The 24,595-nt window shown below is 53.7% G+C and overlaps 1 protein-coding gene across 1 annotated transcript; it reads left to right on the forward strand.

Annotated features, from left to right (window-relative positions):
- The first annotated feature begins 15,310 nt into the window (after positions 1-15,310).
- Positions 15,311-24,595, forward strand: NR4A1 (nuclear receptor subfamily 4 group A member 1). The gene is made up of 4 exons (XM_078074174.1): positions 15,311-15,695; positions 19,834-19,955; positions 21,870-21,976; positions 22,996-24,595. Exons 1-3 carry the CDS (start codon positions 15,311-15,313, stop codon positions 21,963-21,965), a joined length of 603 nt encoding a protein of 200 aa, XP_077930300.1. The 3' UTR covers positions 21,966-21,976; positions 22,996-24,595.

Below are 24,595 nucleotides of genomic sequence, written 5' to 3' on the forward strand. Positions count from 1 at the left end.
GGAACTAAAGAGAGGACAAATGAAGCCCAAATTTAGTAAAGAAAGGAAATAACAAGGACGCCTGGGTGGCTCAGTTGGTTAAGTGTCTGCCTTCAGCCCAGGTCATGATCCCAGAGTCCTGGGATCAAGTCCCACATCGGGCTCCCTGCTCAGCGGGGAGCCTGCTTCTCCCTCTGCCTGCTGCACCCCCTGCTTGTGTGCTCTCTCTCTGGCAAATAAACAAACAAACAAACAAATAAATAAATAAATAGAAAGGAAATAACAAAGATTAGAGAAAAAATAAATGAAATAGAGACAAAAAAGACAATAGAAAAGATCAAGAGCTGGTTCTTTGAAAAGATAAACAATATTGGCCAACCTTTAGCTAGACTTACCAAGAAAAAAAGAGAGGGGACTCAAATAAATAGAATCAGAAATGAAAGAGCAGATGTTACAACTGATACCACAGAAATACAAAGGATCATAAGGGACCACTAGGAACAATTCTATATAACAGATTGAACAACCTAGAAGAAGTGGATACCTTCCTAGAAATGTGCAACCTACCAAGACTGCATCATGAAGAAATAGAAAATCTGAAGGGACTTATTAATAGTAAGGAGATGGAATCAGTCATCAGAAACCTCCCAGCAAACAAAAGTCCAAGACCAGATGGCTTCACCGGTGAATTCTACCAAATATTCAAATAATTAATATCCTTCTCAAACTCTTCCAAAAAAACAGAAGAGGGGAACTCTTCTAAACACATTTTACAAGACCAGCATTACTCTGATACCAAAACCAGACACGAATGCCATGAAACAAGGAAATTACAGGCCAATTACAGATGATGAATATAGAGGCAAAAGTCCTCAGCAAAGTATCAGCAAACTGAATTCAACAGTACATTAAAAGAATCATATGCCATGTTTAGTCCAGGGATGCAAGGATGGTTCAACATCCACAGATGAGTCCATGTGATACACCACATAAACAAAATGAAGGATAAAAACCATATGATTATCTCAATAAATGCAAAAAGAGCATTTGACAAAGTTCAACATCCACTTATGATAAAAACTGTGAACAAAGTGGGTACCCCAACACAATAAAGGCTATGTATGAAAAACCCATAGTTGGGGCGCCTGGGTGGCTCAGTCGTTAAGCGTCTGCCTTCGGCTCAGGTCATGATCCCAGAGTCCTGGGATCGAGGCCCGCATCGGGCTCCCTGCTTGGCGGGGAGCCTGCTTCTCCCTCTCCCACTCCCCCTGCTTGTGTTCCCTCTCTAGTTGTCTCTCTCTCTGTCAAATAAATAAATAAAATCTTTAAAAAAAAAAAAAAGAAAAAGAAAAAAAAAAAAGAAAAACCCATAGCTATCATCACATTTGACAGTGAAAAGCTAAAAGCTTTTCCCCTAAGATCAGGAACAAGGCAAGGATATCTACTCTTGCCGCTTTTATTTAACATAGTATTGGAAGTCCTGGTCAGAGCAATTAGGCAAGATAAAGAAAAAAAGGCATCCAAATTGGAAAGGAAGGAGTAAAACTGTAGTATTTGCAGGAGACATGATATTATATTAGGAACTCTAAAGACTCCATCCCTAAACTGTTAGAACTAATAAATAGATTCAGTAAAGTTGCAGGATACAAAATCAATACATAAAAATCTGTTGTGTTTCTAAACACTAATAATGAACTACCAGAAAGAGAAATTAAGAAAATAATCCCATTTACAATTTCATCGAAAAGAATAAAACACCTAGGAATAAATTTAACCAAGGAGGTGAAAGACCTGTATATTGAAACCCATAAGACATTAATGAAAGAAATTGAAAAAGACAAATAAATGGAAAGACAGTCCTTGCTCATGGATTGGAAGAATTATATTGGTAAACCAATGTCTGTACTACCCAAAGCAATCTATAGATTCAATGCAATCATTATCAAAATTCCAATGGTATTTTTCGTAGAAATTGAACAATCCTAAAATTTATATGGAACCACAAAAGTCCCTGAGTAGCTAAAGCAATCTTGAGAAAGAACAAAGTTGGAGACATCACACTGCCTGATTTCCAACTATATTACAAAGCAATAGTAAATCAAAACAGCATGATATTGGCATAAAAGCAGACACATGGATGACTAGAACAGAATAGAGAGCCCAGGAATAAATCCATGCTTATATGGTTAATTTACTACGACAGAGTCAAGAATATACAATGGAGAAAAGACAGTCTCTTTGATAAATGGTGTTGGGAAAACTGGACAGCCACATGTAAAAAACTGAAACTGGACCACTATCATACACAAAAATTCACTCAGAATGGATTAAAGACTTGAATGTAAGACCTGAAAGCATAAAACTCCTAGAAGAAAACGTAGGCGGTTAGCTCCCTGACATAGATCTTGACAAAGATCTGACACCAAAAACAAAAGTGACAAAAGCAAAAGTAAACATGTGGGACCACATCAAACTGAAAATCTTCTGCACCCCAAAGGAAACCATTAACAAAATGAAAAGGCAACGTACTCAATGGGAGAAAATATTTGCAAATCATGTGTCTAATAAGTAGGGCTGATATCCAAAATATGTAAAGAACTCCTACAAGTCAATAGCAAAAAAATAAACAATCCAGTTTTTAAAAATGGGCAGAGTGGGGCACCTGCGTGGCTCAGTTGGTTAAGCATCCTACTCTTGGTTTCAGCTCAGATCTTGATCTCAGGGTCGTGAGTTCAAGCCCCGCGTTGGGCTCCACACTGGGCATGGAGCCGACTTTAAAAGAAAAAAAAAATGAAAAAAAATGGGCAGAGGATGTGAATAGACATTTTTCCAAAAAAGACACACAGATGGCCAACAGACTCATGAGAAGATGCTCAACATCACTCATCATCAGAGAAATGCAAATCAAAACCGCAATGAGATATCACCTCACACCTGTCCAAATGGCTAGTATCAAAAGAAAAAAAAAAGAAAAGAAATAACAAGTGCTGGCAAGGATGTGGAGAAAAAGGAACCCTCTTGCACTGTTGGTGGGAATACAAACTGGTGCAGCCACTGTGGAAAACAGTATGAAGGTTCCGCGAAAAATTAAAACTGGAACTACCATATGATCTGGCAATTCCAATTGTGGGTATTTATCCGAAGAAAATGAAAACCCTAATTCAAAAAGCTATCTGCACCCCCAGGTTTACTGAAGCGTTATTTATTTATTTATTTATTTATTTATTTATTTATTTATTTTTAAGATTGTATTTATTTATTTGACAGAGAGAGACACAGCGAGATAGGGAACACAAGCAGGGGGAGCGGGAGAGGGAGAAGCAGGCTTCCCGCCGAGCAGGGAGCCCGATGTGGGACTCAGTCCTAGGACCCTGGGATCATGACCTGAGCCGAAGGCAGATGCTTAACAACCGAGCCACCCAGGCGCCCCTGAAGCATTATTTAAAATAGCCAAGATATGGAAACATCCTAAGTGTCCATCAAGGGCTGAATGGATAAAGAAATCAAGGTATTTATATGTATTACTCAGCCATAAAAAAGAATGCAATCTTGCTATTTGCAACAACATGGATGGACCTCAAGGGCATTATGCTGAGTGAAATAAGTCAGACAGAGACAGACCAATACAATGTGACCTCTCTTATATATAGAATCTAAAACAGAAACAACCTAAGCTGATAGATACCGATAAGTAATTGGTGGTTGCAAGAGGCAGGAGGTGGGGGGTGGGAGAAATGGGTGAACTGTTTTTTTTTGTTTTTTTTTTTTTAGTTTAAGTAACTTGAATAAAAACTTTTTTTAAAGTAAAAATTAGGCAAATAGTGGCCCTTTGGGCCTCTTTCCCCATGGACCCCTGCAGAGTCACTCAAAAGCCCCCCCACACCCCCTCCCAGCTGGCCAGGTCCAGGCAGCACCCATCCTCCCCCCCCCACACACACACCAGAATGACAGGCCACCCAGGTTCCAACTCACATAGCATGTTCAGCTCTCTCCAAATCTCACTCTAATTGAGGCCTGGGCCTCATCCCGCTTTCTCTGAGAAACTGGTCTCTGGTTAAGTGAAGGCAAGACCAGTGATTACTAACTATGGCAACAAATCACCTGTGGGGCATTGAACAGTAGCTAGGACCCCTACCCCTTCCCTTAAGATTCTGATGCAGGAGTTCTGTGGTAAGCTGAAGCTCCCGCATGTTAACAAATACCTCAGATGCTCAGTAAGGAATTACTGAATGGATGCTGACTGAAGATGATTCTAGAGACCTCTGAGCTCCCTCCCACCTAGAACCTGGGCGCTCCAGATACTGACAGCACTCCGGCTCCCCTGAGGTCACATCATCCACAGGGAGCTGATGACCTGTGCGTCCCACTGGCCCTTTCTGCTCCATGGTGTGGGGGCGGCTCCCCCCCCAACCCAGGCTGGGAGCTCTTGGAGGGCAGGGAGATCCCTTCGGACACACGCGTGTGGGCACACTACAGAGGTATCGGGACCTGCTGGTTGTGTGTGTGGCCGGTGCTCAGGGGTGAGGGGAGGGGAGAGGAGGCTGGGACCTGAAGGGCGGGCCGGCTAGGGCTTCCCTGCAGGCGGCTGCTCCTTAAGGGCTCCTGTCTAGACCAAGCGTTGGGGGTAGGCACGGGGAGATCAGACTTGTGGTGGTGCTGGGGGAGGAGGCCCGTGAGCTGCCTGGGGGGCTACAGGATTGACCTTCAAGTTCTGGATTTGGTTTAAGTGGGGTGGGGGTGGGGATGCCACTTCAGTGCACCAACTGGAATCAGCGGGGGCCCCCTCCCCATCTTCGCGCACTCTGAAGCTGAGAGGCTGAGGGCTGAATTGCAGAGGCAGGTTCCAGCCTGGGGGTGCAGCCGTCATTAGCTGGGGTGGGGGTGGAGATGGGGACTCTGGGTTGTGTTTGGCTGGAAGCTGGGAGGGAAGCAGGTGGCAAAGCTCGAGTGAGTAACCGCCTCCCCGGAGCAGCAAATCTTGCCGCCCCAGGAAGTCCCACAGACATTCTGCACCCCCTCCCCCCGCCCACGCCGGGACCTTCTCCTGGCAAACGCCCACCCGGGCTCCGCACCCCCAGCTCGCTCTTGCGCTCGCTCTTCCGGCGCAGACGCGCGGCGCCCCAGCACACTTGACCCCATTGCAGACACCCACACCGTGCCCCGGGGCAACCTCTCGGGCGGGCCCCTTCTTCCCTTGCCCCACCCCACCCGCCGCCCCTCCACCCTCTCGCCCCGCAGACCCTTTGGAATCCCGGGAAGGGCCCCGCCGCGCCCCTCAGGTCTCCGGGGGTCCCGGAGGGGCCGGTCTGGGCAGGGGGGCGTGGCCCGGGCAGGTTTGCGGAGCTTTGGGGCGCTGCCGCCCTCTGCTGGACAGACTTGGGAACTGCTTCACCTCTTGGTCGTCGCTTCCTTTCCTTTGCCTCCTTGGCCGCCTGGTTTTCGGACTTGCCTTGACCTGTCTGCCATCTCTTCTTTCCTTGACCCGACCCTGGAGGACTCCGAATTTGTAGGTGTCGGTCCTAGTGCCAGTTATGCCACAGGCTAGGTTCGGGTTTCTTCCCGGTAATAGCAGTCATGAGGACCAAAGGCAGGACGGTGAATGACACTTGGCAAACTCCAAGGGAGCACCTGGTAATGAGGTGTGGGTGTAGTTAATGCTAAGTCTCTCATACTTTCTGGGGTGTGGCTGGGGGGAATCACCTTTCCCCCTGTCCTTGGCCCTCAGTGGAACTAGAGGCACAATTCATCCCTAGGGACCATCACATTTTGATATATTGCTTTTTAGTCTTTTCCCCATATATAGAAGCATATATATGGATATGGATTTTAATACAAATGTGACCATACCCTACGTGCTGTTTTGTATCTGGCCTTTTTTTGCCCCTCCAAGTGCACAAGTCATGGTTAAAAGCCTGGATTCTGGAGTCAGACAGACCTGGATTCAAGTCCTTCTGTCCTTAGGCAAACCACACAACCTCCACCTTTCTCAGCCTGTTTCCTTAACTACAAAATGGTGCTAATGCCAGGAATACCCCTTCACAGGCCCCGGGCATATCCAGCTCGGAACCTGTTAGCAGGGGCTGTCTTGTGCCTGTATTTTGAGCAAGACTCTTCCCCAGCCCCTTGATTCTTGGAGTGTGCAAGATGTTCTCCCTTCTACACATGTCCTAATAGTAAGAAAGGGAGAGATGTCTATCTCTGAGCTTGCTCCCACCCCAAGGCTGCTCTTGGCTCCATGGGTCTCCTTATTCTTCCAGCACACTCAGAGTTTCCCCCTCTTAGTGCACGGAACTGCCCTCTGCCTCGCTGGCCTTTTCCCCAGGTAAGAGCTCTTTCCCTCACTTCCCTGGGGTCCCTCCTACCTGAAGCCCCTCTGACTGTTCCTTTATAGTTAGCAGCCCCAGCCATTCTGTAGCCACTTACCTGCCCTGTGTGTCTTCATAGCACTGCTGGGCAGGACGCATTATGTTACATATGTGTTTATCAGTATCACCCCTCTCCTCACCAATATATCTCCAAGGAAGGCAGAGACTTTGGGAGTTTTTTTTATTGCTCCCCCATCTCTGTGGTTCCTAGAAGACTGCCTGGCACACAGTAGGCCCTGGACAGACTGTTGTGTGAATATGAGTAAATCCACCACTCACCTTTCTCCTTACAGAGGCAACCGTTTGCTAGAGGCCACTTCTGTCCAGCAGAGGGCACCACCGCACAGCATTTTGGGGGTGGTCTGGGCCCGGGGCTAGGATGGGAGACCCCGTGGGCGCTCAGTCGGGGCCGGACTGGAAGAGAGAGGGCCTCCTGCACTAATCTGTCCCGGCAGCATGGAGCTGGCCAGCCCTGGCCATCTCCTCCGGCGTGCTCCTGTGCCCGACGTCAGAATACCCTGGCTCCCTGGCCTGGGGTGGTCTGGGCCCGGGGCTAGGATGGGAGAGCCCGTGGGCGCTCAGTAGGGGCCGGACTGGAAGAGAGAGGGCCTCCTGCACTAATCTGTCCCGGCAGCGTGGAGCTGGCCAGCCCTGGCCGCCTCCTCCGGCGTGCTCCCGTGCCCGACGTCAGAATACCCTGACTCCTGGCCTGGGGTGGCTCACGCCCTGTCCTGGGCCGTGCAAAACGACCATAGTGACATGAGCTGCACTGCTTGCTCCCAGGTGTGCTGCAAGGCCCAAACAGAAGCGTGTGTGAAATGTCTCGTGAATGTACACCCCCGGCAAATGTCACTTATACACGCCTTTGCTGGCGGAGGCAGGAGCTCTTCAGCCCAAGAGGAGAGATCCGAGGGCACTCGAAGGGAATTGCCAGGCTAAAGGAAGGTGGGCTTATGAAGAAGATCAAGACAGTGAAGGAGAAAGTTGTTAAAAATAACCACCTTTCACCAAGAGCTTACCAGGAGCCAAGGCTGAGGAAAACGATCTCCCAAAGTTGTCTAATTATAGCCAACACTTAGACGGTGTTACCCTGTGCCGGGCACCGTTCAGGTACTTTATGCATACAAACTCGTGGACTCCTCACAGCTCAGGGAGCTGGGCCCCATCACCACCTCCAATCTTCACAGGGGGAAACTGAAATAGATAACTTGAACAACTTGCCCAAGGCCACACAGATAGGGTTGGGATACACACGTGAGGGATCTGCCTCCTGGAATGGGTTCCCCAGCCCTCGTGGTCACAACCACTCTGAAAAGAAGATATTATTGTTCTGGTTCCCAGATGGGAAAGGGAGGCTCAGCAAGCTTACAAAGGCTGCCTGAGGCCACAATGCAGACAAGTGTATCTGAAGCCTGCTGAAACGCCAAGTGGTACCTCCCAGTCCCCATGGAGTCAGGAAAGGGGCTGCGGGGTTGGGGACCGGGTTCTCTCAGACCGGCCGGCAGCAAACATGCCTGCTTTTTCCTCTGAGGGTCAGGGGAGGGTGAGAGAACAGAGGCCGTGTAGGGCGGAGTGGGTTGACACAGAGGCTGCTTGGTGGCCTCAAATTCGTGGGAGGAAGGAGGCTGGGCCATCTTCCGGGCCAAGATGGGAGGGAGGAAGGGAAGAGTGCTGGTAGACACCAGGCTGTCCACAGTGATTCCACACAGACCTGTGAGCTCCCTCTCCCCACACCCTTCTCCACAGGTAGAAAAAGGGTGCTGAGAGGCTGGCCTGACAGTGGGAAGTGAGAGCAGCCCATCCCTTGCCATGAGTGCCCCCAGCCCAGCCCCTGGCTTCTAACCTGTTACGTAAGCTGCTCCCAGGGACTGGAAATAGCCATGGCAATGCCGGGCTGGGCCGAGGGCATGATGAATGGTCCCCAGGAGCATCAGCTGTCTGCTCCCGAAGTGACCTGAGGGCCTGCCGCAGCTCAGGTTACCGAGCCCTCCCTGGGAGGAGGCCCTGCCTGGCTTGCAGATGACAGTTCCAAAGTGACTCTGCCTCTGGACATTTATGGTGTGAGTGTCTGAAGGTTCGTCCTCCTCACCAGCCTGAGTGGCTACATAGCCATGCCAGGTCACTACAACCCTCCCCCCCCCCCCCGATGCTGGGAGCCAGAGCCTGGCCCAGAGAACGTGCTTTAGGATCCCTGGAGCCAGCCCCAGGGACAGCTGGAAGCTCGGCTCCTCTGGGTCCTCCGCCAAGGGCCCCAACGGAGAGCAAGAGGAGACTGAGAAATTGGGTGGCATGGGGGCTGCTGGGGGCTGCAGGCTGCATTGTCCCAGGGCTGTACTCTGCCCCAAGCCCATGCCCGTGTCACAGCCCACTCTGTCACTGCACTTACGGCCCCTCAATCCAGGTGCTCACACACCCTGATGCCCATTGGAAAGGGCAGAGCCACATGACCCCCTCCAGTCACCAGGCACATACTCCTCCTCCTGAAAACAACTTGGGCGCACTTTCGCAGACCACCCGAGACGTGGGAGGGTGTGCTCCCAGTGGACGGCGGTCACGTGTTAAGAATGAGGATGGCTATTCCAGTTCTGTGCCTTTAAGATACCTACTCCTCAAAAACAAAAACAAACAAAAACCAAAAACCAAAAAAACCCCACCACAACAACAACCCTCTCCCTAAAAATATAAAATTAATGCTTTATGTTACCTAACAGTTAAATCACCTAATTATTTTCCCCCACATCTTTCAGGGGAATGGGTGCTCCCATCCCAGGGAATTAGAACCTCTTTACTCCATGACTCCAGAACCCTCTGACAGGTAGGAACCCCCCAACTGGAGACATGAGGGAAATTTTACAAAATCCACAGAAGGCAGGTGGGTTGCCCAACCTTCCTGATGATAGATTCCCTGCTCAGTGATCAGATAGACACACACACACACACACACAGAGCGCTTCTCTTCTTGGTGCTCAGGTGTGGGGGCAGGACTCCCCGCCAAACTGTGATGGCAGCACTCTCTGGAAAGCCCTGCCTGTGCCGACATACTGGCCATGCCTCTGCCACCCTCCTTGCGTGCCTGGGGGTCCTGGACTTCTGGGCCCACGCAGGAGGCACAGGAGAGACAGGCCCCAAAGGTGCACCCGAGGGTTAAGGGACACCCACCCCATTGCCATGTAAACCCATATGGGAGAAGGGCCTGGCCTCTCCTATTCTCCTGTCTGCCTCCCTGTCTCTCCAGGAGCTCCCCTGGGAGTGTCACCGGTAACTAAAGCTGGCTCTGCTGGTGAGAGCAGGAGGAGGTGTCGCTTGGCAACAAGGACAGCACGTAGGATCCAGCTAATCTGGGTTTGCCCCGGCAAGCAGCTGCCTGCCTGCTACCCGCAGACCCCCAGAGACAGATGCTTAACAACTTCTACCTATTTCCACTTCAGGAAACCTCACGTTCTAGGCGAGTTCCAGCAAACCCCAAGGTCTGGGCAGGGAGGACACTTTCTCCCCATCCTTCCTATCCTCCCTGTCCCTATCCCTTTTCTTGAGCCCTATCTCCCTGTAAAAAATCTACAGACCTCTCTGGGGATCCCAGGCTCTGCTGCAAGCCAGGAAATTCGAGGCAAATCAGTTCACCTCTCTGAACCGCACACTCCAATCTGGGAGCCAGTAACTAGCAGTTCAGTGCACAGACTTTGAGGCCACACTGGCCTGGATCCTAATCCACGCCCTGCTATTTCTCAGCTGTGTGACATCCGGCACGTTCTTTAACCTCTTGAAGTCTCGGTTTCCTCAGTACTAAATAGTACCCACCTTAGAGGGCTCTTGGAAGAAGGAAGAGACAAAGCAAGGAAGGTGCTTGGCCCGATGCCTGGCATGCGGCCCTGCAGGATTGGGCCAGGCACTCCTCTCTGGCCTCACGTCCCAACACTCTCCCTCAGTCACTGGGCCGGGGCCATTCACCTTCCTCTGCTGCTCCAGTGAACCAAATTCTCTCGGCGCTCTGGCCTTTCTCACATATTGTTCCCTCTCCCTGGAATACTTGCTCCCCCCCCCCCCCCCCCCCGCCCTGACAAATACTCCTCAGTTGAAAAATTACTTCCTTGGAGAAGCATTCCCTTACCCATCACCCCTTCTAAATTATAGCTCCTCATTAAATATCTTGTTGGCATCCTGCATTTAGTTTTTTCACTCTCTCTTTTTTTCCAGGCCTCAAATGATTTACTGCACAGTACGTCTTACCCATCTGGCTGCCCCTGGAGGGGCAGCCCTCTCATTTTCTCTTTAGGGCACTTACTCCTTATTCGAAAGATGGTGTAACATTAGTCTCCCCCCGGCTGGGCTGTAAGAATCTGCGTGGGAGGACAGGGGCTGTGTCTGTTTCGTCCTTTACCGTGTCTTCGGCCAGAGGGTTTGGCCTAGGTGTTCTCCAAAGTACGTTCTAGCTTCCTGTATCCCTTTCTTCTTTTTTTTTTTTTTCCGGGGGGGGGGGGTGGTGGTGGTGGTGGAGAATCCAGTAGGCTCCAGGCCCAGGAGGCTCGGTCTCACACCCCTGAGATCCTGACCTGAGCCGAAATCGAGAGTCAGAGGCTTAATCGACTGAACCCCCAGGGGCCCCTGTATCTCTTTATTTCTTATTTCTTCTTTTTCCTCATCTCCAAGTTGACCTAAATAATTTTTGCATCATTTCTTAGGTTCACTGAATCTCCAAGAAAAGGGGTCTCACCGGAAAGACAGCTCAAGAATGAAGGGAGTTTACCCTTAATTCCACTCCTTTCCGCAGGGGACTGGCTGGACCAGATTTGGGATGGCTAATCGCAAACCAGCCCCCTACAGACTTCGGGACCCCTCTTCTGCCTCATCCCGGGGCGCCCCCATCCTCGCGAAGGCGTCTATTTGCATACACCAGATCCGAAGGAAGGAAACGCCCAATGGCCGATTTGCATGCAATCGTGCTATTGGTTGGAAGGGCCGCAAGGTAGCCAATGGTTTGCGGTGGAGTTTACCCCGCGGCCGCTCAGCGCCGCCGGGTGATGTAATGGAAGCCTGGCTGGAGCGGCGCGGGCTCCCTCCCGTACGCTTCGTGACGTAGCGGCTTCCCCGGGCCCCACCCGGCCCAGCCCGGCCAGGCGCGCGGTAGCGCGGCCGCCCCCGGGAGAATGGCGTGGGGCACGGCCCGGCTGCAGTGTTGCAGCGGGGCCCAGCCCTGTTCCTTCCGGCCTGGCGTTCCGGTCCCGGCCCCAGTGGGAGGGCCCGCCGGGCCAGGTCTGATCTCTGGCGACGTGGAGAGAAATCTGGAAGCAGACACCAGAGGATTACCAAACTCTCCTCCTTCGGGAGTTGATTACCAGCCTCTCGCTTCGTAAATCACGTAGATCTGTAACATTCTGCATTTGTTTACAACGAGCCTGTTTGATTTTGTAATCTAAAAAATAAAGTTATGGAGGATTTCTGCTTGTTTTTAATGAAGAGCCTGGCTTGGATTTAGGGGAAATCTTGGTATTAATTCCAGCTCTGTCACTTCCAGCCTGGTGACCTTGGTCACTTTTTCTTGCCGGCCCTGACGGCCTCTCATGGCAACCAGGGAAAAGCAAATGTTGAGGCACTTTCAGAAAAGCACCCAGCCAGGCCTCCTCACCCTTATGTAATTCAGAGCACATAACCCCGTAACCCCATCCGGATGGTGTCCCTGGGAGGCCCCTGATCCCTGGGAGAGCCCCAGGAAAGCCCTGCCCTATTTTTGTGTCCCCATTTTCCCCCTTTAATTGCTCCTAAAACCGGGAGGGGGACCCCAGCGAAGTCTTTCTTGATTCTCAGGACGAGGAAGGGAACCATGAAGGGAATCCCCTCTACAGCCCCTCTCCTCTCTCAGGGCCAGGGCAGGGGAGCCCCTTCTGGGCCTGAATGGGCTGGGGAACCCCGTTGACATACTTTTACCCCCAGCCCCAGTGGGCCAGGATGCAGGTGAGGAGCAATGGTGTCTCCCTGACTGGGCGGAGTTGGATCAAGGGTTTTTGCTACTATGAGAGGGAGGGGCATGTGGGGAAGACCACCAGGGGTCTGGCTGATTATCTGGGTCCTGGGGCTTTCCACCCCCAGGCTCTCAACCCTGCCCCCACCCCATCCATACCTAAGAACTTCCAGGTGAGCCGTTTTCCTCCATGCAATGCCCTCCCTTCTGTCTTGCCTGGTCCTCTGCTTTCACACAGTGAATGCCCCATGTTCTCTTCAAGGGAGGCCTCTCAGATTAACCCTCCAGATTCCTATCCCAGTGCCAGCTGGAGGACTCTTGGAGACCATCTTTTGGGCCTTCTGGCAATGTTTTCATAACTATTCTGTGTCCCCCCCCCCCCCCATCAGACTAGGAAGCAAATTTTTGCAGCAAGATCTTGCCCTACTCCCTTAGGAATTTCCCAGAATGTGTGACAGCACCGGTCAGGGGGCCTGTTTTCCACTCTAGTCCTAGCTCCTGAGCCATGCAAGTGGTTGGACTTCTCTCTTGTCAGTTTTCCCATCTGCAAAAGGGTTTGTGTGGTAGTTCCTGGAATTTGTGTAGCAAGAAGAGGGGCTAGGTATGAAGGAACAAGATGGTGGGTAGAAGCTAGAGCACTGGTCTGGGAGTCAGAAAACCGTGGCTGTGGTCCTGGCTTGGACACTGACCAGCTGAGTGACCTGGGTCAAGGAGGCAACAAGGGGGCTGAGATCTGCTGGACATCTGTAATGACACCAAAAGGTGACATTGCCTCCATCACCTCAAGTCCTCAAATAAAACATACCAGCTGGGCAAAGCTAGGTGAGTGTTCTGCATCTGCAGATTCGAGACAAGTTCCCCAGAACTGCCTTCCCCCAAGGCCTCCTATATGGAAATAGCAGGTCAGCTACGCTGGGCCAGACTCCTTGCTACATTCTTTATATCTACTACCAAAGATACACTCTTCATGACAACTCTGTGACATCGGTATGTTTTCATCTTCTTGTTTCAAATGAAGAAACTGAAGCCCAGACAAGGTGAGTAACTTCTTGGATGTCACACAGTTGGTAATAGTTGGGACCAGCCTCTTGAACCTATGCTCCTTCTACCACCTCACCCTATCAAAGGCCACACATGTGTGTGTGTTTCGGCATTACATATTTCAGTATATATTTTACTTGATTATAAAACAGGAGAATATATAATAAAGCCAAGTTGTGCTAAAGTATTTATAGAAGGGAGAGACCTCTGTGGGCTGGAAGCCTTCATGGAAAAACTGGTAATCAAGCCTTTTTCTTTTTTTTTTTATCCTTCCTGTCCAAATAAATGTATTTCTCCTACACAGGCAAATATTTTTAAAATGTATTTCAAAAGTTAGATTTCTGGAAAAAGAAAAAGAGAGGGTGGGGGTAGTGGCTTCTTGAAAACACCCATTTGGAAGGAAGGAGCTGCTGGGGTAGGAAGGAGAAGGGGGAGCTAGCCCCAAGCCCCCTCCCCATCCCACCCCCCACCACCTTGCCATTTTGAACCCTGTTTCTTTATTTCTATGTCCTCCTAATACTCGAATCTGGGAAAGAAATGTAAAAGTTCTGAGAAGAACCTGGATTTTGAGACAAACCAGAGGTTCTTGGGATCATTATGAAGAATGAGAGAAAGGGGCTTCTGAGTTGCAGCAGTTTAGGACAGGTCCAGAAAAGGATTTCTGCGGGTGGGCAGGGGGGTGGGGAGAGGAATGTGGCCCCTGGAATGAGGGCTGAGTGGGGGTGTGGGGCCTCTTTTGGAGAGTTTTGAATGCAGAAGACATTCTTTGCTGCGTGGGGCCTGGCCTGGGTGCTGGGGATTATGATAGCATGCTTGTAATTTAAGGTGGCTCTAAAAATGAGCAGGGCCTGGTGGCTGGGGCAGCAGAGCCCAGGACTGGGGCCCTGCCGAATGGCTATTCCCCAGTAGCCTTGCCTGGCTGGCCGTACGGGAGCAGACACTGCAACCCCACCCCACCCAGTAAGCCCCCAGTCTCACTGCTCCAGCCTTGGCCTGGCTTCCCTGAACCAGCCACTCCTAAGTCGGAGGCCTTTGGGGGAGAAGGATTTGCTCTGGACGAGGTAGTTCTCTTCCATTTCCAAAGAGTGTTCCAGTCAGGTGTGAGAGAGAGACCTGAGTACCCCCATCCCCAGGAAGGTTCTTACTGAGGAGACCTGTGCTTAGAGACTGTGGCCAGAAGAGGGTGGGCCACTCACTGGCTTCCTGGCCACTGTGGGGAGCCTCTGTGTATTTCCTGCACTAAGCACTCTTGTGGATTGGGGGAAGTCTGACTCCTAGAGGGGAGCAAGGAGAAGACAGTGACTACGAGTGCCTACTGTGTACGAAGCACCTCCGCAGCCGTTCAATCTCCTGATAACCAGAGAAGGTGGGTACTATTATCACCCAGGCCCAGAGAGGTGAAGTGACTTGCGGTTGGTCACACAGTAGCGTGGGAACAGCTAGATCAGTGAATCCACCACCAGCCTTGCCCCAGCCTTGTGCTCCCCGCCTCTGGGAATGCTTCTCTTCAGGAGAAATTTTACCCTCGCAAGAAGTCCCCTCTCTCTGTCTAAGATGCCATCTTGTGTGGAAGCTGGGCACCCTGCTAGTTGGGTTTCTTGCCCTTGGGGTGGCATGCAGGCCAACCAATCGATGTTGGTGGGGGTGCCCAAGACTCAGAGGGCCAGGGCCCTGTCCTCTTAAGCTAGCCTAATTGCTGTGTGACCTTGGGCCACCGCGGGGCCTCTCTGGGCCTCACTTTTCCCATCTCTTCTTCCGGGGAAGCCCCGGGTAAATTTATAACTCAGCTCCAGCTTTGCTGCCTCGGAAGGTGCTAGCAAGGCCACAGAACCCTCACCTGAAAAACAGCTCCCGCACCCCAGCCGCAGGGAGGCGGATTATGTAACTGGGTGTGCGGCGTGTGTGTTGGGGGGGGCGCGGGGCGGGGCGCTCGCGGCTATTCCGGGCGCCGCTATTTTTAGCCCCATTGATGAGGCTGCGTCGGCCGCCGCCGCCGGGATTCCGGAGACGTCAATGGGCGCGCGTCACGGTCCCCGCCCGCCCACCGGGGGAGGCGCGCCCGGGGCTGGGACCGCGGCGCTGGCGGCCGCGGGCTGCGGGGGCGGGGGGCGCGGCCGCAGCCGGAACTGCGGGGCGGGGGGCTTCCCGGGGTGGGGGGCTCGGAGTCGCGGCGGCGCGGCTGCAGGAGCGCGCGTGGCGGCGGCGGCGGCGGAACTGGTGGGGGCCCCCGCGCGGCGCCCGCGACCCCCGGCCTCCCGGCATGGGCGCCCCTGCGGTGCGGAGCAGCTCCCCGCCGGCTGGTGCGCGACCCCGGAAGGCGGGGGTGCAGAGGCGAGCAGAGCTCGGCGGGCCAGGTGAGGGGGGGCTGGGTGGGGAGGGGAGGGGGCCCCCGGGAGAGGCCCGGGAAGGATGGGGTCTCCGCGTAGGCAGTGGGGTGGGCCGGCAGCCACGCTGGGCGTCCTGCTGGGGATCGGGGCTGTGTTGGGTGCGGGGAGGGAAGGACTGGATTCCCAGAGGAGCCTGCTCGCTCAGAGTCAGCCCCCGAGTGCGGCGGCCAAGGCTTTCTCTCCCCGGCCCGCCAAGGGTGGGGTTTGGCCCGCGAGGGGCGCTGGAGGTGGCCAGGCAGGAGAAATTCCTTCCATTTCCCCGCCGGCTGCGGGGAATGGGTTCCAGGAGTATCGGGAGGGGAGGGACCAGACTCGCCCTGTGCAACCCCTTCTTGGGATTGAGTGAAGAAATCGAGCCAGGAGAGGGTCTCATAGAGTCAGGAACGGACCTGGGATTAGAAATGCTGCAGAAGTGGCATTTACAGTGAAGCCTTAATTTGGATTGGGGGCTAGTTAGTGTTCGGGCATGCTGGGAAAAGGAAGGCTGGGCAGAGGTAGGTGTCTTCATAACAGTTGTGCCCAAAGGGTGCTGATGGATTAGGGGGCTGATAACAGCCCGGACAGGGGCTTCAGTGGCGGCTGCAACTGTGGTCCTACACCCACTCCAAGTGAATGTTTAGATCAATGACTTGAATGAAAACTTAAAAGGGAAGCCGGCTGACTCTTTGTAAAGGCCTAGAGCCAAGGGGAATGACAGGATAAAATCAAGATTCCAAATGATGGCAGCCAGGCAGAAGGATGGACCAAGATGAACAAGATGAACAAGATGAATGTGACTGATTATATATGTTGGGGCCTGTGTTGGAGTGAGGAAAATTAGCTCAGGAGTTCAGGCCTAGGGGCGTCTGGGTGGCTCAGTCGGTTAAACGTCTGCCTTCTGCTCAGGTCATGATCCCAGGGTCCTGGGATCGAGCCCCACGTCGGGCTCCCTGCTCAGTGGAGAGTCTGCTTCTCCCTCTCCTTCTGCCTGCCTCTCTGCCTGCTTGTGCTCTCTATCTCTCTGTCAAATAAATAAATAAAATCTTAAAAAAAAAAAAAAAAAGGAGTTCAGGCCTAGTGCCTGGCTCTAAGGCGCAGGAACCCAGGGCCCGGAGCTTCCCACTTGCTTTCCGGTGTTAGCTGCCAAACTGCTCCATGCAATCTGAGACCTCTACCCACTAGAGGAGTCTAGGAGGGGAAGAGGGATGCCTGGCCCGGGGCTCCCTGGTCGGGCCCCCTGGGTCCTAATCCTGGCTTTGCCACTTCCTAGCTGTGTGACCTTCAGCAAGTTGCTTAGCATTTCTGTGCCTTAGTTTCCCCATCGGTAAAATGTTCATTATAGTAACCTCTTCCTCATAGTGTTGTGAGGCTGCAATGAGAAAGTGCATGTAAAGTGCTTAGTAATGTATCTAGCACATGGTGTTCAGTAAATATCATCTGCTGTTATTATGCCCATTTCTGGTTGGGGACTTGGCCAATGCAGAGCTTACATCCAGGAAGGCGTTGGGGCTGCAGAGGGTCTGCCAGCCACGTCCTGTGGTGAGGAGGAGTGTAGTTAAGAGAAGACAAATACTTGATAGGAAGGAGGGGAAGGAGGTTTCCGGTGGGCCCAGGCAGAGCTGGGATCCAGGCCTGGGGCTCTTGGAGTCAGGGTTGTAGCTCAGCATAGGGATGAACCCTCAGACTTTGGATCTGCCCTGCAGTGGAAGGGCCAGTTCCTTAGCTGCAGCATTCTCCCCACCTCCTTCCAAGCAGCTGGCTGGTCCTCTCAGCCCAGTTCTGAGGCAGGCACGCGTGAGTCCACTTCTCCCACATTCCTCAAATACTTCCCGAGTACCTACTAGTGCTGAGCTCCGTTTGGGAGACCGAAGACTGCCGAGATCGAGACAGATGAGTGAACAGCATTAGTCCTGTGGAGCTAATAAAAATAGGTTAATAGGTGGTGGTGGCGGGGGTGGGGTGGGGGGGTGGAGGCTCTCCAAGGAGGTGGAATGGGACTGGAAACCTGACTGCTGAGAAGAAGTTAACCATACAGACATACTGGGCAATGACTTTCTTGGTAGAAGGAACAGCCAAAGCAGTGGTCTGACGGGGGAAAGTAAGCCCATGTGCTTGGAGCACAGCAAGGGAGGGGGAGCGAGAACGGGGTCCTGAGGTCTGGCCTGAGGTTCCCACGCCATTTAGGGGACATCACACTTTTCTCCTCCAAGCCCCCTCGGCCCTGGGTTCACCCTCTGCACAGTGCTGAGTGTAACTGACCTTGATTCATTCCCCCATCAGAACCTCCTGGGGCCCAGAGATGTAGGTTTGCTCCTTCTCGGATCTCCTGTGGTTCATGGCTCACTGCCTGGCTCACAGTAGGCCCTCAGTCAGTGCTCGCGGAGGGAATTTTGGTCTGAGACAGGAGAGGGGTTCTGAGATGTTATGAAGCACTTTCTGGGCATGACCTGGGTCGCCGACTCTGGCCCCTATTCTCAGAGACAGGAAGACCTGGGTGCTCAGGGCCGGCCTGACTGTGGTGGGAGGTGTTGGCCCTTCCTGCCCTTCCTCCTTAGTTGTGGACTGGTAGGGAGAAAAGGGAAGGTTGTGGAGGGGAGTGCGGGGCCTTACTGCAGACCTGTTTCTGGGGTGTGGGAAGATGATAGTGTCGTTCTGGGAAGCAGGTGTAGCCCGTGGGCTAGGGCAGGTCTGAAGCGTGATTTTGCCTTCTGTGAGGGGCTGGAAGCCCTCTGGGTGTTCTAGACTTCTCCCCTCCCTTTCTCTCCTGCCACCTTTACTCCCTGCTCTCCATTACACCCACAGGAGCATGGGAGTGCTGGTAGCTGTGTAAGAGGAGAATCCAGGTACCATGGTCCAGAGTAGCTTCCATTAGCCCGTGGACCCTGGGGCAGAGGTCAGGAGGGCAAGGAAGCCCATCACCCACCCTCTGGGGTCCTCCTCCTCCTCCTTACTCCCTCTACCTCCCACCATGGGAACATCTGCTTCTCTTTTCCCACACCTCATCTTGGCCTGTAGGGCACCTGGTCCTGCTCTCACTCTGGGGCTCAGTTGAGAGAGGAGAGGGCTGAATTAGGGTGGAAAAAGGGAAGGAGAGATGTGGGGTCTGGAGTACCCTGGCTGAAGGAGGCTGTGGCACTGGTGAGAGGTCGGACGAGAGCTTAACAAGGCTGGAAGGGTGGTGCTCACATTTGGCTCCGGAAGTGGAGGCCAGGTGCCCAGAAGTGGCTTGAAATAAAAACCAGGGTCTGGGGCTGGCTCTGATGTGTCCTCATTTAATTTCTCCTGATAATGGTAGTGCTATCATATGTGTATCTGGCACTGTTCTATGTCCTTTACACGTATGAACTCATTTTAAGCCCCACCATATCTCTGTGGTTGTTAATTTCAGAGATGTCAATTACAGATTGTCATTTTCACAGTTGAGGAACATGAGGCACAGAGAGATTTTGTAACTTGCCCAAGATGACAAATGACAGAGCCAGGATTTGAACACAGGCATCTGGATCCAGCGTCTGTGCCCTTAACCACTTCGTTTCAAGCTGGGTCTTCGTGTCTGGGGACTGGAGTGCCTTCACAGAGTATTTCTTGGGAGTCCCCATTGCTCTGGTTAGAAGGCTGAGCTGCCTGGAGATGGGGCGATTGAGCCCCTGCCCTGTGGGGTCCTCTAGGCTTTAGGGGCCAAGTTGGAGCCTTCTAAGGAGAGAGGGGTATTTTGCCCTGTCCTCACAGTAGCTCCCTTTTCTCTGCCTACAAAATGCCCTTTTGTGCGCATCAGGGCCAAGTGCTGGACTGAAGCCCCCGCCCCCCCCCCCCCGCCCCGACAACCCAGGAGTGGGGCAGGAGACTGAGGGGCTGGATGCTGGCATGTGTCTCTGTGACCCTGAGATGGCCCAGATACTGTCAGCAGTTCCTGATCACGTCCCACATCCCCAAGGGCTGTTTGCCTGGGGTTCTGTGTGCCCCAGGTTCTGCTGCCCAGCCCAGGGAAGTCCTTGGGCTGGCTTGTTGCTTCTCATGGCCTGGGTCCTGCCCCTGTTCCTACTCCTGTGTTTCCTGGCTGTGCTGTCTCCAAGGAATGTCCCTGCTGACTGGTTCCTCCGCACTCACACTGATTCTCCCTCTGTAGGCTTCCACCATGGACAGAAGCCAGCCCTGGTCCCGCTCTGGTGTCCCAGCTCCTTCTGCCAGGTCCTGGGGGCCCAAGGGATGGTTGACTGTTGTCCGAGGTCTGTTGGTTCATCCAGACTGGTAAGTGCTCTACTGTTGTCCTTTGTACACCTCTGCACACCTCTGGGGCCTTCAAGCAGGTCGGGCTGGGGGGCAGAGGTGGGTGTGGAGCTGCCCTAAGCAGATGTGGTTTCAGGGACGGAGGGGGAAGCCCTGCAGAGGTGGCAGGTGAGGTGCTGCTCAACTTGGGGAGATCTGATTTCTTCAGTGATGGAGGTAATGTGGGGGTGGGGAAAGGGGACGCCTGGCTTTCTTAGCAGGATAGGCTGGGGGACTCTGGGCCTGGGGCGCATAGGCTGGTGTGGGAGGAGAGGGGCAAGGGTGTGGGTGAATGACTGCTGTTACCAAGGCAGCATATGTCTGGTGCTGATGGGGTGGGGCTGGATAGCTCAAGCAAGGCTGGGAGTATAGCGGGGCCGGCGGAGGGGATGGGAAGTTGGCTTGTTTCTAGGGTGTGCACCAAGGGAGTGCATGAGGGAAGGCTGGGATCATCTGCCCCCTAAAAGGGCAATGACCACCCCCGTCCTACTATGGTGGGTCTGTGTGGGGAAGATCTTGCTGACAAAGGGTGTGATAGACCCTCCACGATTCACCCAACATCCTTGAGGGGGAAAATCTCAGACTTGTGGCCATGGCCAGAGGGATTCTAGGCCATCTAGTTCACCTTCTTTTATGGATGAAGAAACTGAGTTATAGAGGGGAGAAGTGACTTTTCAAGATCCTATAGTGAGGACGTGTAGAGCTAAGCTTAGAATCAAGGTCTCCCAGAGGCCTGGTCGGCTGGTGGAGGACACACCTTCCTGGCCTGAGGACGCTTCTGGAGAAGATCTGGGGGTGAGGGGTGGAGTGTAGGAATGGAATTTCCACCAGATCTTTCCCATGGGATCTCAGACACTAGGATGGGGCCAAGGGCACCGGAGTCCCGGTTACCATGTTTACCTGAGAGAGCTGGAGTTCAACCTGGCACCCTGGCCAGGGGCCTGTGATTGCCTTTTTCCTTTCCAGGAATGGAGGGCTGTCTCCGAACCACAGCCCTCTTCAGGCCTTGAGAGATCCCTAGATGAAGGAGGAGCTGGCTCTGTATCTCCCCCGGCTCCCCAGACACTGTTGCCTCATGGGGAGTGGGTGTTCAGGGCACAGGGAGTCCCACGGAGGTGGCTGCGATGGGGGAGGCCGGGGTGGCCAGTGTGAACCTGGGTGGAAGGAGGGGAGGCCCTGGGAAGCAGGGCCTCCTGTTCCAGGGGCTGGGCTGAGTGTGCACCTGGCTACCTGCTGGCAGCCGGCTCCATGCCACCAACCTTGGGCTGGGGGCAGGGAGGGGAATTACTATAAGTGGGAGAGGCAGGTGTCCCTGGTCAGCCAGGGATCTGGACTCGGGAGGCACGTGAGTGAAGACAGCAGCGGGCCAGATGGCTTCCCTCAACCTGGCCCCCACCTCTACCGTCAGCTCAGACCGCCTCCTGAGTGCCCAGCCTTCCCCTCTGGGTACAGAGCGGCCCCCGTGGGCAGAATTCCGTGTGTTCAGCTCGTTGTCTGGGTGATGGTGGTGACTGGGTGGAACTCTCATGCCATATCCACTGCCAAGGCCACCCCGAGGGGCTGCCAACCGGGGCCCCGTGAGTGCTAGAGCTATTGGTCTTGTGACGTGGGCACCTGTCTGCCAGGCCCGGGCACGAGCCCAGGGTCACGCTCACGCCGGGGCTACCGTCAGCTGACTATTTTGGGCTCTTGCTGACCTGGGCCAAAGTCAGGCCTCAGCCAAGAGGGCCCCGAGGCAGCTCCCTCTGTCCCCAGAGGCCGGCTCTGGTTTCGGCTATATAAACAGAGGAGGACATGCTGGCTTGGAGACAGCTCCATGTCCTAAGTCCGCTCAGCTGGTGCACAGCCTTGGCCGGGCAGGCCGGGCTGACAGGGCAGTCCCGTCTCTTTCCACAGGGCTCCCTGAGGCTGCCAGGAAGAGCCCCTGACCAACCGCAGGATACTCGCCTGGTGCGGTTGTCCAGGATCTCTGAGAGTCTAAGCAGATCGTGAAGAGATAGCTGGTGAGTCTTAGGGATGGGGAAACTGAGGCATGGGAGCTGGGCTGTTTGGATCTTTTTCCATTGTGACCATCTGTGTTGTGGTTTCTTTGGCCTTGAGAGGAGGGGGGCAGAGGAGGAAACGGGTGGCTGACCTTCCCGAGGAGTGAGAGTAAAGCTTGACCTGAGTTGGGTGGTGGTGGGAGTCACATTTGGGAGCACGCCGTGATCAAGAGCTGGGAGACGTGGGAAGAGACAGGTGCTGCCATCTCTCTCCTTCCTTGGAGATTTCCACCACGCTCTCGGGCCTCCTCTTCTGTGACCCAGCCTGGATGAGGCACTGGTCGGCTCGGGCTGGGGAGGGACGCTGGAGTGAGCTGGGTGGCCATCGGGGGACCTCTGCATTGGTCCCCGAGGAGGGTCCCTGAGCCCCCCAGCTGGTTGGGACTCGGGGACTTGGCTTCCCTGAGCCCTCAGCCCCTGCCCTGCTCTCCTTGCTTGGCTTCCCAGCTGGTCGTGGTGTCTGCGAAGCAGGGCTGGAGCGAGGTCTGGCAAGTCTGCCAACCATCTTGCCACAAACACGCTCCCTGGGCCCCGGGCCAGGGGCTGCAGCCCAGCATGGAATAAGTGGCAGCCCCTTGCGTGGGAGGCTCTTGTGCTCTCCTTCTCAGTTCTCAAAAAAAATTTTTTTCCCCTTTCTGAACGTGAGTCTCTAAATGAATCCAGAGCCTGTGACTAAAAATACTTTAACAATAGGAAAATGCATCAGTCTTTCCGGCTGGGGCTTGTTATCAGAGGGTTTTTATTTTGGAATTTGAAATTTTGCCCAAGGAGGCTGGGTGGAGACCTTGGGCAGGGGCAGGAGAATTTGGTGGGTGGTGATGTTCTGCAAGGTGGTGGGAGGCCCTCCAAGGGTGGAGGAGAGGAGCTGGCCAGGAGCTGAGCAGACTGGGGGGCATGGAAGGAGGTTCGAGGAGGGTGCAAACAAGGCGTAGACCGACCTTTCCCAAAGGCACTCCATGATCTTGTCTGCGTTTTTCCAGCGCCGTCTGGCTCTTCTTCCCGAAGTCTGATCTTATTCTTTTGTGCTGTCTGTGAATGCCTCCTAGCCTGAGAGGGAGGTGAAGGTCGAGAAATCCCTGGACTAAAGACAGCCTCTGTGGAGAGAGGCCTGGCCTCCTTAACTCACTAGCTTTCTCCAGAGTATTAATTGAGCACTTGCTGCATACAGAGTCTGGAATTTTCCCAGTGCTGGGTGGAGCCACATCTCTGGGCACACTCTCATTTCCTTCCACTCAGCCATGGAGGGGGAAGAGGTGGGGATGGGGTTACTATTCTCCAGTTCTTGAAGAAGGGGGTGCTGGCTCCCCAGTCTAGCTGAAGACCCTGGTATCTCCTTTCCCAGCCTGCCCTCCCTGCCCCAGGATCCTGCTGCAGGTCCCTAGAGTTCAGCTTCCCAGGCAGGGTTCCATTTCACTGGTGAGCCTCCCCCTTCCCTTAACCAGTTGAATTCTCACAGCCCTGGGAGTGTGATGTTGTCTGCACTGGGCAGATGAGGAACAGTCTGGGAGAGGGCAAGGGACTGGCCCCAGGGCACACACCAGGCTTGCTGGCTCCTGGTCAGAGATGGCTCTGGGAGCTCCTCCATCTTTTGTCCCTGCTGGGGTTGGGGTGAGAGGCGGGGGGCAGTGGCTTACCTGCCCACGTCCTTGGGAGTCTGTTGTCAAGGAGGTAACAGCATGTGTGGTCGTGGCAGGGCCTGGGCGAGGGCCAGGAGATCAGAGTCAGAGGCCTGGGCCCGACCCTGCATCCCCAGTTGCCAGAGCTGTCCATGGGAAGCCCCCCGGGTAGTAGGTACTGCTTCCTTGCCCACAGCACAAATCCCCCTACCCACTGCCAAGGCAGGAAGAGGAAGTGGCCAGGTCAGGGCTGGCAATAGGTCCTGGGGCCGAGGAGGGGAAGCTCCCGTGGCCACTTCTCAGCAGGAGGAGGCAAAGCTCACTCCTTCTGCCCACCACGCGGGAAGGGTGTGGAGGCCTGTGGGTGGGGATGGTCTTGGTGAAAGTAGGGCAAGTTCCTGCCCTCTGTTAGGGGGTGTGGAGGGTGGCGCCGCCCAAGGGGGGGGCAAGTGTGGGAAAGGGGCTGTGCATTTCCACTTCCTCCATCCCCCATTTACCCAAATGAACGATGGTGGACATTGGCTGCCCATTTGGGGACTGCCCTGGGCTAGTTACTATTGAAGATGCATGAAGGCCCCCCCCTGCCGAGGTTGGGGAGACAGGACCTTGCCCTCATGTTCACACATAGCTGGAGGAGGGATGAGTCAGCGCATAAGTCCCCGGGCCCCATAAGGTCTGACTTGGAGGGGCAAAGGCCTAGTGAGTGCTTCAGAAAGCATCCTGTGTGAAGACCCCTTTCTAATGGGAGAAATGGCAGCCTCTCCTAACCGTAGCTGTGTCCTGCCTGTGTCGATAGAACAAATACATAATGGGAAACAGGCACTGTTCTCCGATTTCAGCAACGCACACTTGAATGAATCTGTACTCGATGAATTCCAGCAGCATCTGCGTCCATGTGAATAAATAAGTCTCGCCCGTTTAGGCATGGCTATTTTTTAAATAAACTTTTGTTTTTGAAAATATA

This window comes from Halichoerus grypus, chromosome 6 (genome assembly GCF_964656455.1).
Source record: "Halichoerus grypus chromosome 6, mHalGry1.hap1.1, whole genome shotgun sequence".
NCBI lineage: Eukaryota > Metazoa > Chordata > Mammalia > Carnivora > Phocidae > Halichoerus > Halichoerus grypus.